The 19,608-nt window shown below is 34.8% G+C and overlaps 1 protein-coding gene across 9 annotated transcripts in view; it reads right to left on the reverse strand.

Moving 5' to 3' along the window:
* Positions 1–19,608, reverse strand: part of USH2A (usherin) — a 379,342-nt gene that overhangs the window by 321,729 nt on the left and 38,005 nt on the right. For all 9 annotated transcript variants that reach the window (XR_007903998.1, XR_007903997.1, XM_051783908.1 and 6 more), the window contains exons 7-11: positions 19,038–19,222; positions 15,733–15,954; positions 14,329–14,422; positions 8,460–8,655; positions 7,553–7,683 (exon numbers count right to left, since the gene is read on the reverse strand). Coding sequence is in view for 7 of the 9 variants with exons in the window: in XM_051783908.1 (XP_051639868.1) it covers positions 7,553–7,683; positions 8,460–8,655; positions 14,329–14,422; positions 15,733–15,954; positions 19,038–19,222 (828 nt within the window). In the remaining 2 variants the exon portion in view is untranslated. The remainder of the gene's footprint in view (positions 1–7,552; positions 7,684–8,459; positions 8,656–14,328; positions 14,423–15,732; positions 15,955–19,037; positions 19,223–19,608) is intronic.

Here is a 19,608-nt window from a genome sequence, read left to right on the forward strand (position 1 = left end):
TCATGACTGGATCTATCACTGACAACAATTCTGCTTTGAGCTGAAGTAGATCACCAACTAATGCTTTTATAATTATGTGTAGCATTCAGGAAAGAGAACCACAACAGAGATTGTAAAGAAAGAATTTAATAGCTTTTCACTATGAAAGAAGTGCTACCTTTCTATATTAGAAATTATTTTTAAGACTGGTTTGAAACCAAAATGTCAAAAAGAAAATATTTTAGCAAAATCTTATCGTCAAAAAAGTGACAAAACATGAAACTAAATTTCTAGATGAACCAAAATATAAAATTACCGAGATATTACTTGCTTAAATGAGTATCCACAAAAGAGAAATAAAATTATAAAAGTTACATTAATCTCCTTAAAAGGCTGTAAGGAAGTTTCCAAGATCTACAATCTAATAGGCTTTTTTTTGTATTATTATTCTGTATTCTATTAGAAATTAAAACATGTTTGATATATTGAAGAAGATTGGTATTTTTTCCAAAGAAAAATCATGCTTCATGATTCTACTGCATTTCTTCAAGTCAACAACATCTGGAAATATCATATATACTGAACCAAAGGGATGATCAAAAATTCAAGTTAATTTCTACATCAAGAAGTACAAACTTTATGCCTGGGAAAACCAACGCTGACTATTGGTAGACAGTAATGAGTCCAAAATTAGCTATTTCCACTCAAGAAAGGAGATGTTAAAGCTGTTCCATTTCCCCTCCAAATAATTTGAAAGCTCTGAGTCTCTTAAAAAGGTGACAGGAATACTGGAATTATTAGGAAAAGAACTGAAAGGTATACAGAAAATTTCACTGTGTAATAAAAATCCATTGTGTATCAACCCTTTGCATAATTTGTATATCTGGGTACCTTCTCTAAAGTAAAAGAGGTTACAGAGTGAGTAGAATAAGCAAAGATACAAACAAAAGGAGACTGAAGACTTTTTAGTTTGGAAAGAGACAACTAAGATGAAGGGAATACATGGCTATAAAATCATGAATGGCTTACAGAATGAATATTCATTATTTCTCACTTATAAGGTAGAACATCCAGGAAATCATCAGAAAGTAAACTTAAAAAAATGAAAGCGTATACAGTACAAGTGTATGGAAAAATACACTTTTTTGGAACTGCATTAAAAAATAAGTTAGATTAATTCCATATGTGGATGCCAAACATGGCCACCCAGATGAAAACCCTGAATTTGTCTCAGGAAGTCCCAAACCCATAAACAACTGGAATCTAGAAAAGTATATCACAGAAAGATCATGCTTATAGTAACTATCAGAGAGGATACTGTGCTAGATGAGTCTCATTTCATCCAATATAGCTGTTCTTATCCTGAATACATGGAAATCCAAGGCTAATTGTGATCAAACAGTAGCTCTTTCCTGATGGAACATGTGAAATGTGTAGATTGCTAAGTGCTAAGAGGAGCAAAGAAACCAGTATGTTCAGCATAATTTCATGTCAAGTTATTACAAGAAGCAGTAATTTTCATCACATTTGGTTGCAGAAAATGTATGTCCCCAAGCTTTCTCTTAATAGCTTTAAAAAAAATTATGCTTGAAGAATAAATCTAACTCTTCAAACGAGGGAGAAATGTCTGGTTGTCTGGTCAATTGAAAAATTCAAATTTTCCCCAGGATCCAGCCAACAAAACCATTTGGAGATCTTCACATACAAATAATAATAATAGGGCTTAATTTGGGGAAAGTTTGGCTTAAAATTGGAAAATATAGAAAAATAGTATCTTTCATTTCTCTTACAGGCAGAGAGAGAGAAGCACCAAAATAGTCTGGGAAATGCTTGGCAATGAATACTCTTACAAAGAAGTTGTACAAGCTGACAAATATTTATAATGCCACAGAAACAGGTACCACAGGTTAAAACATGGAAATCTACATCAAAATGGGTAGACTGAGCCATTTCTGTAACGTATTTTTATGCATTCTACACAAAAATCTAAGTGAAATATGAAACTAAGTGATTACTGTTATCACTATTATTATTTCTGTAAACCCAGCTTACTCTGGAAACTATTATATCGGTGAGAATATTGGTAGCAACTAATATCTAAAGATTTTGTTACCCAGGATTTCATCAGTTGTATACTGGAGATATTACTGAACCTTCCCCCTTCTCTCTCTGATTCAAAGGCTATCTGTCATTTAAAGAAAAATATTTTATTTATGCTGGTTATAGAACAGCAGAAAGCAATCTGTTCTCCTGTTGCTTATGTCTGAGAAGCCTGGTTCTGATCCAAACAGTAAGCAGACAGAAACAGCCTGTGTATTAATATTACCATCTTGGTACTAAATCACTTATGGAAAATATCTGTCTAGATGGGTTACTATGAAAATGAGCCTAGCCAAGCATTACTACCAAGTGGTGGTGTATCTTGGGACCTCATAATTACAATTGTTATTTGATACAGAAAATCACTGATGCTGAGTTGACATATATCCCTTGTGCCATTTATAATTTAGGTATGAAATACACATTAGTCCTATATCCTTGAATGTAAACAGTTACAAAACCTATGCAAGAAACCTTCTCCTGCACAAATCACAGCTGCAGCATCATTGTCCTTAATGAGGAAGCTGACTAGTTAAGGTTTCTGAATTTCAGATATACTGAGCAGTTCACACTGCTTTAGACACTAGTGATACCGCTTTTTAGTTGGAGAACACTTTAACACATCACATCTAGAATCACAAATTCCAAGAGGTGCCTGTTCAGGAACTCTCCCGATGTCCAGTTACTAAACTGATAGGAGGACTTAAAAATAGATTTAAGCACACAGGACAAAGGTTGACATATTCCAAAGAATTGTCTCAATTTTTGTTTTGAGTACCACAAAATATTTATTTAGCCACATCAGTCATCTAGTGACGTATCACAGTATCAGAAACATAACTTCTGACTACTTCGGCTCTTGTTGACCGTATGTATTCTTAAAGTATAAAATGGAGTTTTCTAAAAAAAATAGGTAGCCTAAGTTTTCCTGAAAGTTAAAACCACCTTTTTCCCCTTAGATATGCCTATAATTTCAAATTGTTATTCTTTGGTGTCTGTAATAGAAGCAACATACTGCCAGAAAAGTAACCAGAAAGTCTCTCCAATTCCAGAGAATAAATGTGAGATGAGCCTTGATGTTACTAAATAAAAGAGTAATGCTGACACCTTTCTAAGTTTCTTTCACCAAAGTTAACTTCCAGTTTTGAAGCCCAAAACACATGACAAAAATAATCTTTTGTGATTGGCTGAGTCATTATGATTTCAATTATTTACCAGGGCAGAAGCACCTTCCCTTGACCCACTGAAAATGCAAGTTTTAGGGCATTGCAAGACTCAGAGGTATATTCAGGTCTGGCATGAAACTCTTGCTGTTCATCCTGCCATCACCAGTTTTGCAATTGATTGGTACCAGTCTCAATGTTCTACCTTTTTGATATAAATGCTAATTATATACTTCTCATTACCTTCTCACTTGATGCAAATCTGGCAAGGACCCCAGCATCTAGTTGTCTGCAATCTCAGGAAGTGGGAGGGGGGAGCAAGGGGGTTGAGGACTTTTATTTTCTTTTCCTTTTCTTCAGTTTAGGAAATGAGAACTGTACGGTGTGCTGGCTCACACACATAGGTTAATGGTCTGACACCAAATACCTGAGAGTATTCTCAGTATGTCAGCTTTGGGAACTGAAAATTGAATAAGCAGCAATAATGAAGTTCCTTTGCACTCCCCTGATATCTCTTCTTGTCATCGCTTATGATGACTTTCAAAAGTCAGTAGCTTTCTACTACTTTTACTCAAAATGTACAATGAGCCATTTACCCTCTGTTCACGACACTCCAAGGGATGGGAGTGGACCAAATACCCAAAATAAAAAACTACCACAGAAAACAAAGATTTCTACTGTAAAAAAATCCATCAGAAATAAAGCTACGGAATTATGTAACATATAAAGCTCATTTCACTTCACTTTAGCAATAGCATTAAAGGCCTTCTATGAAGGGAAATCCAGGATTCAGAGGACACACAGGGTTTTATAACTTGATTTTTTATGGACTCCACTATGCACGTGCTTTTCATTCACACATTTGCATCCTATACATTCCTTATTCTATTTGGTATATCTGTTGTCCAAAATGCCCTTAATTAACTGCTTTAATCTATGTTTTTTCCCTCGTAACACACGTTTCATTTATTTATTTATTGTCAATCACAATAAACGGGTTGAAAACAGTGTAGGTGGATAAGTGAGAGCAGTGGAATGCTCATTCTAATTCTAGATAAAAGAATTATCTCAGAACTGAAAACAGAAACAGAAATACTATTTTGGTTTAAAATATATATATATATATATATATATACAAATGCATAGCTAGCCTTTCACTATGTATAAAATAAAATTAGATGAAGCATTCAAAATTCTTAGTGAAAAAAATAAGAAATTCAAAAAAGAAATATTTAGAGAGTGTACAGAAAGGTGAAATCTGAAGCCTGTTCAGAAAGTTACCTGGTAGCACTGTAATCTGCTTTCATTTGACTCTTCAGAGAAAACAGTAACAAACATTTTGTTCATTTTCTTGCCTTAGAAAGAGTTTTTTTGCAAGATGAGACAATACAGCTGCCACCTTGACAGAAGGCAATTAAGTCTTTGCAACTCTGAACAATAGCCTCTGCAGTAAAATACCGTTTCCTTGCAACAATAAGTACATGATACATATTTATTTGGATGCTAAGAGTGAATTTTTAAAAGTCATCCAAAGCTGAGTAAAGAAAGATACCTAAATTCACTGAGACCAAAATAGTACTTCCAAAGATTAGGTAAAAGCAATAGCAGCACTTCCAGGTTTGCCTAAAAACAAATGCCCAGGAAAAGAGTGCTTTTTTTCCCCAGCTTTATATATGGTTTATTATAATAGAATCATGAAAGGACTACAAACTGCCATGCCTGATTGAATACATAAGCATTTGTAGAGCAGTCTGGGTAAAAAGCAGCACGGGAAAATGAGTAAAGGATTGCGGTATAGGGGCCAGAAGAAATTAATCTCCAGCTCTCTATACAGAGCAAGAATGACCACATCAGTAGTATTCTGGCAGAATTTTCTCATGTGTGAATGGTTAGGGAAAAGGGAAGAAGGCAGCCAGTTCTTCTTTCAGTTTCATAAAACACAACCACCTCAAATAGTTCATCTGGATTTCTGATTGTTTGAAATATTTTGTGACAAACATTCACAAAGAGGATGCAACCATCTTTTCTACAGTGATTAAATGTCGATAAGCAGAAAAGAAGTGGACAGCTTATCAGGCTGTAACAATTGTCTCTTGTATTCACCAGTCTCAAAGAAATATCTCTCTCTACAAAAACACCTAATGAATTGCTCATGAATGCACTGCTACACCACCCTTCTAAAATGCTACTCATTACTATAAGCCATGAAGTTAAAATTTTGAAGTTTTTAATATATTAGTTTGCACTTTAAAATACAAATGAAGTCACACACTGATCTCTAAGTGGGCATGATCTTCAGATATATGAGAACTGAGAAACTATGCAAGGGAGAAATGCTACATACCTACGTGCACTGCTCACCAAGGGTAGAGTGTAAAAGGTGAACAGGCATAAAGTTTTCATGATCAGTCCAAAAGACTGAGATGGTAGTAACCGTGTTACAGTAAGCTCTTCTACCCATCTTGTAAACTATCTACATGAATAATACTGTATTTGATGAGTAAATATTCTATCTGTGTGATTCAATAGATTCATTTGTGATTCAACGGATTAATTTTGGAACTCTTTACCTCCTGGAACTTAGTGACACAAGTGGCACTTTGCAAAAAGAAAAAATATTGATGACCTGAAGAAAGTGGTGAGTTATGCAGTAAAAGTGTATTCTGCCCCATTTCTGGCAAATTTCCTTGAAAATTATGAATGTGATGTGACAATTAACTTTCACGAGTAGGGTCCTTATTCCTTATGATTCCATCTTCCACAGGTCAAATTTGGAAACACTTCCTTCAATGATGCCTTCCTATTTCATGTAATTCATTTCAGCCTTTAGGCCCCAGCCTTATTAATCTATTCTTTAATGCCTCTCAATCATTTCTCCCTGCTCTGCTTCTACTGCAGCAATTGATGCTTTATTGAGCAATACAGTCTCCCCCATTTTTCCCATTTTATCTCCCCGTTCATACTTTCATAGTCAAGCTTCATCAACATTCTTGTATACTGCAGTATAAAGCAGTGATTTCTGTAAACTACTCTTCCTCTTATTATTAATCACATCTAAAGTTGATTTATGTTAAAATTTCACCACAAACCATGGGCATATAAATTAACATTTGCTTTCACTCTTCCTATATCTTGAAAAATAGTCCTAACATGATATCTGCATTTTGCAAGCTTTTTTTTTTTCCATTTCTATGTTGCTGGCAAAAAGCATCACCTTCAGAAGACTGAAAATTATAAAATAATTGTTATTTGTACTACAAGGGGTTATTTTAAAAAACATATTGTGCTAAATTTGCATGTCACTCAGAATATGCACCAATGCATATGCACCAATGTGAAGGTGCACTGAGTCAAACTGGGCATGTACCTGTACCGCTACAGAACTGGGGATGAAAATACAAGAGGATCCACAAGAGTTCATTTTTAAATAAAATGCAGTGAGAAGGGGTATATTATGAAAAAACCTAGAGACTGCTTTATGAATAAGAGTCTTGAAAAAAAGAAGAGATAGGAAAAGTGGCAACAAGCTGAAGAAGTTCTACCTCAATTACCAGTAGAATAAATTCTACCGTTAAAATACATTTCAAATAAATATTTCTTCCCTATTCCTAACAAAATTTAGATTGTGGCAATGGACAGGACGTATGTGAATAGAACATGAAACACAATATATCTTTTATAGATGTTCAAGATTTTAATCAATTTTCCTGCCTTTTTTCAACATGCATGTTTTGAATGTTACAGATAGCTTTATTATCAGACTAGACAATTTGTCAATGAGGTCCTTTGGCTTAAAAAGCATAGTTGACTGTGTTCTCTTTTCAGCATCACTTTGTGGGTTTCCTTTTTTTTTAATGGACTTTATAAATTAAAAGGGAGATCAATCCTTGTCTTATTACAGAGAAAAGTAGCTTAGTTCTAGTTAAATTTCAGGCTCAGCTTATTGCCTGGATTTTCAAAACCTGTTGGTAACTTTAAGACAATATAAAGACCTTCAAAAACACTCAAAACCTAGAGGTTTTAACATTACTGAGTGCACAGGTATCTGTTAGCATCACAAAACTACTATTCATACAGCATCTTTATGTCTATTGCTGATCTAGATGAGTAACTCTCCAGCAGTACATCTCAAATTGCTGTGTTTTCTCTGCTTTCAAGGTCTGACATAAGTCAATTATCATTTTGAAAAGGCTGAACTTTAGCATTTTTTTATAAACCAGTTACCATCTAAATACATTTTGTAAAATCTTACAGCTGTCTACACAGCTAATTAAAATGGTTTCTCCTTTTTCTATATTGAGGCTACTTACATTATCACACAGGAGGCTCTTATTTTTGGTGCCTGTTGCATAACAGTCACAGGGTTTGCAAACATCAGTGGCTGAAAGATCTGCACCTGCTTGTCTGTAATGGAAATCCTTGCACAGCTCACAGTTCCTTCCTGCATGAAAGAAAGGTTATGCATTATGGCTTCCAATTCATTAAAATTAGCTGTATAATTCAAAATTAAAGACTATTCCTTTGAGAGAATTCTATAATTTTCAGGACGTCCATTTTAATGCACCTTTCATCTCTACCTGCCAATTTAGTGATCCAGAGCATATGAAACAATGAACCTGTTACAAACTATGTTTTACTCCATTAAACTTCCATCTGTTATATAATACCACACTTATATAAAAGCTGTGCCATGCAAATGCCTATACATTTTTTTTTGAAAAATTATCATTGAACCTGAAACTTTTCTTTTTCCCCTTTACTAGATAAAGCCAAGAAAACTGAAATAGAAGAAAACTGTTTTAAAAAGTATTCAAATGCACTATCCACACTGAATAAAGACCTTTACTCAATAAGCAAGAAACTAACATTTTTGAGATATCTGTTAAACTGGTCCAATTAGAAAAATGATATTCTGGATTTAAATGCTCTAGCACATGTAACGGAAGTAGCTTTGAATGTATATGTTTTAATTATTTATTAGAATGTTTTTTGCACAAAAGTTTTTATACAAGATTGGATCAAATTTTACCAGTATTTTCCTATGGCCTAAGAATCGACACAACTGTTACTACTGCACTATCTGAATAGTTTAAAAATACATACACATGAGATTTTATTGGACTGTCAGCCACCCAGCACTGCTAATCTCAGCTGACATAAAACTTAGTCAAAAAGTGACTGCAAAACAAACAGTCCATTCTCTTTGGTGTGACTTACCAGCTGTGTTGTGCTGACAGTTATCACACACTCCACCACCACCTCTGTAGTGTTCCTGAGGAAAAGGATCCATTGCTAAGTCATAGTGGCAGCTCACTGCATGGCTGTAACACTGACATGGTTTGCAATTATAAGCATGAACTTGGTCACCTGGACGAAAAGGCTTGTCGTTGTATAATGGCAAGCAGCGATCACACTGAAATAAACAACAAATAAAATACTATTTCTTAGAAATTAATATTTCTTTCTCTCACAAGAATACTATTATACCCTCTATATTGATACTTCATTCTGTGTTTTACCCCATTTAAATATTAATAGTATTGGTTTCAGACAAAAAGACCTATGCTTTCTCGTATATAGGAAAATAACAAACCCAACATGTTAACTATTATTATTTTAGGCTGTTTAAGTTAATTAAACACAACAAAAGCAAGGAAAGTGGGCAGAAGAATAAAATTTTAAGTATTTAGATACTCAACACAGGCTAACATCTTGAGATTCAGATTTACCTCAACTTCTAAGGATGCAAGATTGTGCCTGCTGTGTTTGAGGCACAGAAGACATATTCACCTAGTGCATCCATTTGGATGGATTTTAAACAATGCTATTGTAGTTTCTAACATTGTAGTAACTGTACTTTGTACTGTCACCATTTGACCTTGTGAGTGAAACAAAAGAAACAAAATACATGGCAATTTTAATTTCCATCTTTCAGATGGAATTTAAATGCTTCAAAATAAGTTGCTTCTGTAAATTATTTGGGAAACTACTTTCTTTTTTGGGCAACTTCTGTCTTCTTCAGTTCCAGAAGTGTGCTCATGGCTATTATTCCAAGCACTATTATATCTAGGCCAGTGTGTCTATATCACCTATATGCTGACAATTAGGAAACTGCTGAAGTTTCTAAACTTTTCCTCACAGCTGATGCTGGGAAAGCATCAACTGTGGGTAAAATGAGAAACTGAATTAAAAGCCATATGCTTAAGATGATCCAAGAATTGCAGACCAGTCACAATTCATAACAAAAGTCACTTGGGAGACAAAATGAAAGCATAAGAACTTATCTGCTGAAAATTAGTTTTAATAAATGAAACTAACAATAAGCGGTAAGATAACAATAGCTACTGCACATTTTTGCCATCTGTTAAAAAAAACCTCAAAGCAACAAAAACCCACAACAATACCACAGTGAGGAAAAATCAGTTTTCAAAATGAAAATTAGCAGGGCTTCACTTGAGACCTTGAACTCTGGCCTTTCTTTATCAGAACAATCACCGATAATTGTGATTAGCTCAGATAAAGTACACTAAGGGAAACACCTTGACTGCTACTGCTACACAAGCTACAAAGCTCAAAGTTATTCAAGTCCTTCCTTCATCCACATCCATCTTCCCTCTCCCTTTGTCTCTGCCTTGAGGAAAATCAGCATTACACAGCACCAACATGAGACAAGGGTTCATTCAAGCATGGCACAACTTGGGAAGCGCAACAAAGAAACAAGCTCCCAGCCAAGCCATCCAACTCATGCAGCTTCCTCCTCTCAGCATGTCTATGGAAATATATCCTCCTTGAAAGGAAAATAGCACAAGAACAGCTACCAACCTGCCAGCCCTGAGTTTCCATTTGTGCATGGCTAGCCACACAGCAGCTGAAAGCATTCATCATCTCATTTCAGATTTAATCTTAGATCAGTTACTTATGCACACCTGTGCTTGCACCTATTGTTAAACAACACAGGCACTAAAGAGTAAGAAAGAAAAAGGTGGCATTTGATTACCTAGGACAGAGCCTCTTTGAACTATGTCTCTTGTTCTGTGGCTTAAAACTTTAACAGAACTTTAAAGAATCACAGAATCATTAAGGTTGGAAAAGACCTTTAAGATCATCAAGTTCAACTATTAACCTAATGCTGCCTGGTCCACCACCAAGCGGCTTCCCTGAGTGCTACTTCCACACATTTTTAAACACTTCCAGGGACAGTGACTCCATCACCTTCCCTGGGTAGCCTGTTCCAATCACTGAAAACCCTTTCAATGAAGAAGTTTTTCCTAACAGCCAATTTAAACCTCCCCTGGAACAACTTGAGGTTGTTTCCTCTTGTTCCAATGCTTGTTACCTGGGAGAAGAGATTGACTCCCACCTGTCTACAATCTCCTTTTAAAAGTCTTGGCAAAAAAGTAGTCATTCAGAAATTAGCAATGAGTGTGAAACAATTGTTTTTCTAGCAGGTGTCACATGTGTATGCAATAAAAATGTGAATTGGGCTCCCACCTCACCCTGCTGTTTGTCACACCTTTACTAGGTTAAGAAATGCATTTAACTTCCAGATCTCCAGTGTTGAACTTTCAAAGATGTACATGGCTTTTAGGTAATATCTGTTCCAGCACAGTTTCACCCTGCTCTGGAGACAGTCATCCTAATTTCCTCATGGCTTTCACCAGCACCCTCATTACAGCATTTGACTATCTATCAAGACCATGTGCTATCAGAGCTTTGAACTGCATCTGTCTCTTGTGAACTTCCCAAAGACTAAAGGGGTTTTAAGCTTAAAAGCCAGGGTTTACTAGGAAAAAGAAAAAGGGAAAAAAAAAAAAAAAGAAAGCTAGAACACTCTAAGTGACTCCAACTGACTAAGGAAGACAGAATAGAAATGAACAGTGTCTTATGGGGTTCCATCCTAACAGCCCATGTATCAAAAAGTGCATTTTTTTGCTACCTTGCTTCCTTCTGCAAGCTAAAAGTCTCTGTTATTGAGTGACCACTTAATGTAGTTAATATTAACAGCTCCTCAGGTACTATGTATCATTCATTCCAACATATGATACAGATTGACCTTTAACTAAGGTTTACATAGATTCTTCTGTAACAACATGAAAAGCCTCATTTATATAATTCTTAATAAATCAACAATGCCATATGCAGTTTTCAGACTGCAGATGTTTCAGACCGTTAATTATTTGCATGTAAAACTCTGAACACCTGAAGCCTTTACCATATCCAGTCACTCCCATTCATATCCTTTGAAGCATTTTGTTTTATTTATTTTAAATTCTATTTTCTATTATTATTTGTACAATTATTCCCATATATTTTGCCATTACCTTTCTCTATTAAGTTCTATATGATCAATTTAAAGGAAGCTCTGAGTTGTAAGGTAAGAACTGATCTTCCTTGACTGTCTTGGTTTTTCATGGGCTGTTTCTAGCTTTTCATATGACGTCACAGAAAGCTTTTGAACATACTTTTACTTGTGTCTATGAGTCTGCATATAAATGTTACCAAAATCTGGATTCCACTCTTGGTGTCTCAGTTTCTGTTTGTAAAAGGTAGAGCTATTTCTTGAAGCTGGACCCAAGTCATTTACAGAACACTTCGTAAATGAAGAAGCTGAACATTTTTTTGCACAAACTGAGAGACAAACTTTGTGAGGATTTATTTCCTCTTCTTTCATAATCTGGCCCGTCAACATGTGCAAGTCATTTTTAAGCATTCCCTTCTTTCTATCATCTCAAATTTCATAGCAACATATTTCATCATCATTCTTCACCAAAACAGAACTCAGGAAAAAAAAAACAAAACAAAAAAAAAAAAAATCCATTTGGTATGTCAAATTTCATAACATGGTGATGCAAATAACTAAACTAAGATTTCTATTTGTAATAAATTATCCAAATTTTTCATTTCTGGTATTGCTTTGCTGCACAACAGCTAGCCAGATGTATATGCCAGACAAATTCAAGATGGTAATTTTAGCTGTATTAAGTGTAAATGTGACAAGGGCAAACTCTGACATATGTTAAAAGCTTTTCAAGGATCTCTGATTTCTGATCCAAGATACTGAAAAAACCCACTCCAAACACAAAAACCTTCATATACCCCCTCAGTTGTGGTGACTTACTCACTGATAGAATAGGATGGAAGTTAAAAAAAGACTACTTGCTGATAGTGAAATTTCTTATCAAAAACATTTTCCTCTTCCCTACCAAAAATGTTTTATTTAGAAACTTCCTTCATCAAATTCTAACTTGAATTAAAACAATATATAGACAAATAAATTTATTTTTCAATTCCTAATTCAATGGGGTGGGAGCCTGAAAAATAGCTCTAAGCCTATAAGACAGAGTTTTACTATTGCCAATGAGTCTAAAATCAGAATGGATTTTGGTTTGGCTTTTAAGTGTTTGCCTTACAAAATAAAAATCAAAATCTTTAAGTTGTTTGGATTCAATGTAAAACTTTGATAAAATTCAAAGTGGTTAGTGATGTATTTCTAAATATTAATTCTATTTTATTACTACTATTTTATTTCATATTTAATAGATACTGACATGGTTATTAAAGAATGAGAAAAATAATTAAACAACATCCTTATTGTACTCTGAATTAATACAGTTAATTTAAGCACTTCAATTACAGTTACAATGCATATATGCCAATTCAAAAATGTGACACTCAGTGGAATAACCCATTAACATTGACAGGAAATATCTGATAAGGCAGATACATCATTAAAATGTATTTGGTTTGTTTTCACAAGGTAGCATAAGTCTTGCAAGAGTGCTTGGTGAACTTCCAGATCTTATTAAATATTTATAATTAATCCTTACAAAGTAACATTTCACAATGTGTGTTCTAATTAAAGGGACACTGTCAGTTTGAATTTTTTTTTCTAATTTGACCCATCTAAAAACTTGAAATTTCTGTTCAAGTCCCATTTAGACTGTAGATCTTACACTTCTGCTTAAAAAAATGAGAAAACTTAAATCCCCTATAAAATTTGACGAAGATCTTTCATCTCATCATAAAAGCTATATCAAATGCTCACAGGTGAACACTCCTTGCTCTGTTCCAGCAAGCACTGACTGCTTGGGTTTTTTCTGATGGCAGATTAGTCTCCCCTTTGCTATTGTTGTTGCTATTCCACATAGCCCCTTCTTAAGTTTTAGAAAGGCTACTTCCAAAAGGCACAAATGTAACAAGGAATACAACAAGTACTCACAATGGAAATCTAACATTCAGTGAGACTGTGGGATTCTTTCTCTAGATGTAGGTCATACTTTCTTAACCTCAACTTGTTTTTCCTTCTTTTTTTTTTCTTTTGAGATAAATAATTAATCTAAAGATAGAATCTTTACTTTGAGCAAGTTTTCTTTACTCATACATCATTGGTCTGCCTTTGCTAAGTTGTATTTGAACAGCTTCCAAGAAAATCAAAAGCTGCATGAAATAAGTGCAAACTAGTACCGTTAGTCTATGCTCTTCTCTACATTTTGTGTAGCATACCAGGAGTTACAACAATCAACCCCATTTTGGTTCTCCTATGGCCAAGAATTATAAAACTATTATAAAAAAAGGAAAATTCTGATTTTGCATTTAATATGCCTTGGTTTGCATCATGGACCACTTGAACTGCCTTTCAAATAAAACTAAATTGGAAGCTGAACTCCAGGACTGTGCCTACTGCATTCCACCAACTGAATGGTATTGGAGTCCATAGGACCAGACTAAAACCACCATGGAGTAGTACATTCACTCTATAGGACATTTGCTGGTTGCTACAGCACGCAGAGAAACAATCTTTACTAGATGCTCACAGTCTAAACTCAGGTTTGTATCTAATGTTTGAAAGTGGCCTAATCCTCTAACAACATCCCAAACACTCCTAATGGTCTGTGGTGGAAATGGCTTGGGGTGCAGGAGGGAGGAGTGGAAGTTTTTTGTTTCCTTAATTAATACAAATCTGCTATGGAAAGTTTCCCTATAAAAGATAGGACTAGACTAACACACTTAACACTCTTTCCCAGGATTAAAATCCCAATTTTGAAGCTGTTCATAGGTGATGTAGACAGACAAAGGAGACACTAACATTATTTCCTTCTGTATAGCTTTCCTTGACGCATAGGCACCTATACGGTTTCACAGCTGTGTCACAGTTTTCAGCATGGCCATGGCAATTACACCTGAAAGAACAATAGGCAGTGAAAAGAATAAAATATGAAAACATATCTGTCCAACAACATATACAATATATCTGTCCAACAAAGTCAACTTTGTGTATTACAAAGTCTGGATCTTTATTAAGTACAAATAAATGTCACCAAAGAGCATGTTCTCAAGTCCAATAACCTACAAAAGACTACTTCACTGAACATATTTTTAAGCATCAACAACTGCTTTCCAAGAGAACAAAAACCAGCATTTAGTAGAGCTACTCTTACCTTATATAATATGTAATGAAAACTGTTTTTCAGTATGCAATATTAATATGTAAAATTCTATTAAATCTATTATAATTATTCATCAATATTAAGCCTTACAGTGTGGCTCTAGTTTTTCAAAGAAACCTTAACCATATCAGGCATAATTTTGTAATTTAACACATTTTATGTCAGTTAAAATGTCCACTTCTTACTAAAATAAAATCTGTATAGAATATTAGTTAATAACCATACTATTCTACCTGAAGGGCTGTTCTTCTGGAGGCATGGCACAGCTTTGCAAACCATGGCTGTAATTATTTTACTGTTATACTGTCACCAAGATAAAGCTATTTTAGTAAACACATTATCATAACACATCTAAATCAATAATCAAAATTTATTAGTAATGTAGAAAATTTTAAGGTAAACATGATCTTTAATGAGGTTCTTTCCCTCAAAATGAGAACTACCAAAATAATTTCAGGAATAATACTACTTATCAAAAATCTGCACCATATGATCCTTGGAAACTATTTCATTGCCAAATCTGCATATTATTTACAGGGCATAATTAGTCCTTTCACAAGACAGCACACTTATCATACACAATAAAGTTGTCAGTCACAGATAATGTAATACTTTTACTGACAGCTGACTGATTTTGAAAGGAAAACTTCAGCTAAAACAAAGAATGAGCTCTGCATTAAGACTGTTAAAATTACCATGACTGAGAATCTACAACTTGGAACAGTTACTGAGGCAAAGCACAAGCCATCGTTTCATCGTACCAATGCCTTTGCTTAGAGGCCTCAATAATTCCAAGGAAAGGACTGCTTTTGATAGATTTGTGTATTAAGTATAAAAAATTGTAAAATCACACGTGAGTAAATGTTTTAAAAACACAGCACACCAATAATTCCAATCTCAATACACTGCTTTAGACCAAATTCTTTTCTCATTCATAAATGTAAAAACAAAAAAAAATTTGACTAAATTTTAGGCAGGTCCTTATATGCTTTGCACAGTGGCAACAGTAAGAGTCAGCATGGGAAAAGCCACATAATACCTACCTTCCACTGACTGTAACTTCATTAACTCCATAGTACCTGTGCCTGAAATTTACCCAAGGTTCATTGGTATGATACTGGCCACGGAGATGAATCCTCACTTGTGTAGCTTTTACAAATTCTTGGAGAGATGGAGTATTATAAAAATCATTGTAACCAGGTCGGTGATTTGGTTCCGGGGTAAGAACACTAAAAGTCAGATTACCACGAGAATACGGTGTAAAGCTGTTCAAACAGAGAGGAAGGCAAATTAAAATCAAAATATCAAATATTTTACAGATTCTGTCTCCTAATATCCTGTTTCTCAGAGAGGATCTCCACTTAACTGTACATAGGGGTTTTTGTGCTTTCTGGGTAAAAATTCTTATGTCACTGGATTCCAAGTCACTGGAATTCAAGAAGGGAAAAAGACATGTCCTCTATATGTCTGTTTTGCCCCAAACTACCACACTCTTCTCCAGATCCTAGGTTTCCAATTAAAAGTAAAGCCTCTAGCAGGCAACTTCAAAATAGGAATAAAGTGTGACTGATACAGTGTCATGTGCACTAAGCTTTTAAAAAGTTTAACACTGAGAAACATGAACTAGGCTTGAACCACATAAGGAAACCATTCCAATGACTAACAGAGTAATTAACAGGTCCATATTGTTAATTATATATCTTCTAAACACATTTAAAAACCATACAGAAACAATTATTATCTCTTGAATTCCAGACTCACTGGACCATATAATCTCATTTGATGAGTGGACAGAGTTAGAAACACATGCAAGTGAAGTACAAGAGAATTTAATGGAATGCGGTAGAATTGAGAGTAAAACTGTACATTTAAGCCCAAGAAGGGGAAGGACAGTCTTGAGAATTCAAATGAAGGCTGTCTATATATAAACTGGACAATTTGATATGAATCATATGTTATGTTATTATACGTACTCGGCAGAGTTTAGCTACGAGGCTTCTCTCTGCAAGAGAGAAGAATGCCTGCTTATTTGCACACCTACATGGGCTCATTAAAAACAGATAACCCATGTTACCACCTGGCACCTGACATACAACATTCAAAAAATGTCACTTCAAAATATCTCAGAGCTTTTGAAAGATGAGATTTCTAGTTAGACTAGGTCTGCTGAGTCATACTCCTCTGTCTTCATGAAGAATCTTTGAATTTACTGTCCCCCAATTCAGGTCAGTGTTTCATAAAAATCTCAGTGGAATATATTGGTATTTTTCTCTAGGTGATACTGTCTTCTCTTCCACTCTGCAGAAAATTAAATAAAATATTTTTTGCTGCCATGGCATGTAGAACTGTAATGTAAATGTTTAGACAGGTACAAATGGCAGATGAACACCACCATCTTTTTATGTAAGCACCAGAAGGAACAGCAGAAAGACTGTAAGGCTGATGGCAACTAGATAAGCAGGTCATCAAGATTTTAGGGCATCTACATGAGGTTTCTCAGGAAAACAGGAAAACAAAGGAGATCCTAAAATAAAGGTCAGCCAATATTCAGACTAAGCAAAGATTCAAGCCTCTGATAGGGGGATTAAGGACAGCAAGCAACTCCTAACTTACACAGGTGGTACAGGATGGAGAAACAAAAACCTTAATCACTTTCATTTCCTAAAGGACACAAAAAAGTCCATTCAGTACTAGCATATGGTCACCAAAACAAGAACTCTCAAATCATGGTAAGGATTTCAAAGCCAAGGTCATTTGCCTTCCATGTCAACCCAGGGATCCTGGCTAGGCCACCAGGTAACAAGCACACTGGTGTCTAAATCCTGGACAGACAATTTGGACACGGCGGTTACAAGTATGTGGCTGGGAGAGAAAGAGAGAGAAACCAGTTTTGGTTTACCATAAAATCCTCCTATAAAGGGAACTCTTACACTGCTGACACAAATTTGGAGCATTGTTTCAACAGTAACTACTCTTTGAGAACACAGAATACTCACCATTATAGGGTATATACTCATCATATATTTTTAAACAAAGTGTTCTGTACATCAGCTGTACCCAAAAATCATTCATTTGTATCACTTCCTATCATCATTTATGTTTTAATTGAAGGGCAGAAACAGTGCTGCTTACAAAACATTTACAGAAACAGTTCATATTCAACTCCTCAGTTCTTTTTAGAAAATATACAAATATGTATTTCTGGGATGAAAATGGCATTACACCTCATTTGGTTTATTTATCCAAAAATGTTTGGGTTACTTAAGATATTTCCCTTCTCCTCTACCCTCTGTTCCAAGAATCAGCAATAAAGCTCAGATTCCTTTGCTGAAGAGTGGTGTAACTCAAATGACCTTATGCTCCTCTCCTTAGAATTCTGAACTCCTGGAGAACAGACAGTGATGCCGACACTTGAAAAGTCTTAGACAAGTAGTAGAAGTGAAACAACAAAAAAAGCAAAATACCTACAGCACCTGGTAATGTATTTTCTCACTGATTTCCAGCTAAATACTAAACAAGCCTAATACTGACTGGCAGCTGAATTCAGCCAAGAGATAATGCATTTGAATACATGTAGAGGTACAGATGTAATTATGTTTATGTGTGTGTACATACATGCATGTGTGTGTAAAATGATAACATATTAACTATCTATTACAGATGTCATACACTATATTTATGAAACGTATATTTTATATTATATAGCTTTAAATATGCACATGCTCATTGTCAGTAAAAGGGTATGCAACATATTTCTAAAAGCTAGTGACTCTCCTTATCCCCCTCCCCACAGTTTTATATTGGTTTTTGTTTAGAAAGATTAGAAAGTTTCAAGATATCATTTTCAAGACATTTCTTACATGTTTTGCATGACCCCTAGTAAGGCTGGATGATTGGCTTTTGTACTTAAGTTTGGCCTCTTTTCTAGACTTCACAACAAGTTCCACTCTCAGAGATCAGAAGGTAGACTTCCATATCCACTGGACAGTTTAAAACAATCTGTTATGTCAGTACCTTCCTCCACTTATCATCTCAATGTTCTGTAATTCTACTGACAACAGCCCCTCAAAACACAAGCACATAAAATTTCAAAACTCTGGCACAAAAATAACCGAGGAATCAATTGTGTCACATTCATAAATGACTAAAATATGATAAAAATGACAGATGACTTTCTGGAAATCTGCAATCAAAAGGTCAGATTTAGGATCTTTTATATATTCAATAGTCCATAATAAATGAGTATACCAAATTAAAAAATTCTATCTCATTGGGACATAGAAATAAATTGTGTCAGGATGTTACCTGTTCAAAGCATCTGTATTATGCAGACAATACCCACTCATACCTGTGAAGCTGGAGACAGTTGACAGAGTCTGGTTTTTCCAGAGATCCATTGTTTTCCATTCCAAAAATACTGCAATTTCTAGCAAAATACTGCCAGTCTTCCCATTTTAGATCATCTCTTTTTTTTCTTTCTATTCTTACTGCTTCAGGGTGTGGGCTAAAGAACTGCAGTATAATATAGAATACCTACAAGAAGATAACAAATTTATGAACTGATATTAATGGCTAAGTTGTAAAACAATGAGAATATGAACTTCATTTTTCTATGTGACTACACAGTCTGCTCTACCACTCACAGGCAGAAGAAGCAGCTATATTTCAGGCCATATATTCCCAATTAAAACCAAAGATAACCTTTTTTGTTAAACAAGCTCTTTGAACTCTCAGACACTATTACACAACTACTGATCTGTGCATCAGAACTCCACCTTTTCTTGAAGATTATTTGAAAATGCACCACAAAATCCATGATTTGTTACAATAATATTATTTTGGCAAAAATGAAGGTTATAATTCTGTGTTGCCAAATATTTGATGAGTCATTTGTCTGATAACAGGTACTTTTTTTTCAG

This window comes from Manacus candei, unplaced genomic scaffold, assembly GCF_025592945.1.
Source record: "Manacus candei isolate 608988 ecotype Guabito, Panama unplaced genomic scaffold, ASM2559294v1 h1tg000017l, whole genome shotgun sequence".
Lineage (NCBI taxonomy): Eukaryota > Metazoa > Chordata > Aves > Passeriformes > Pipridae > Manacus > Manacus candei.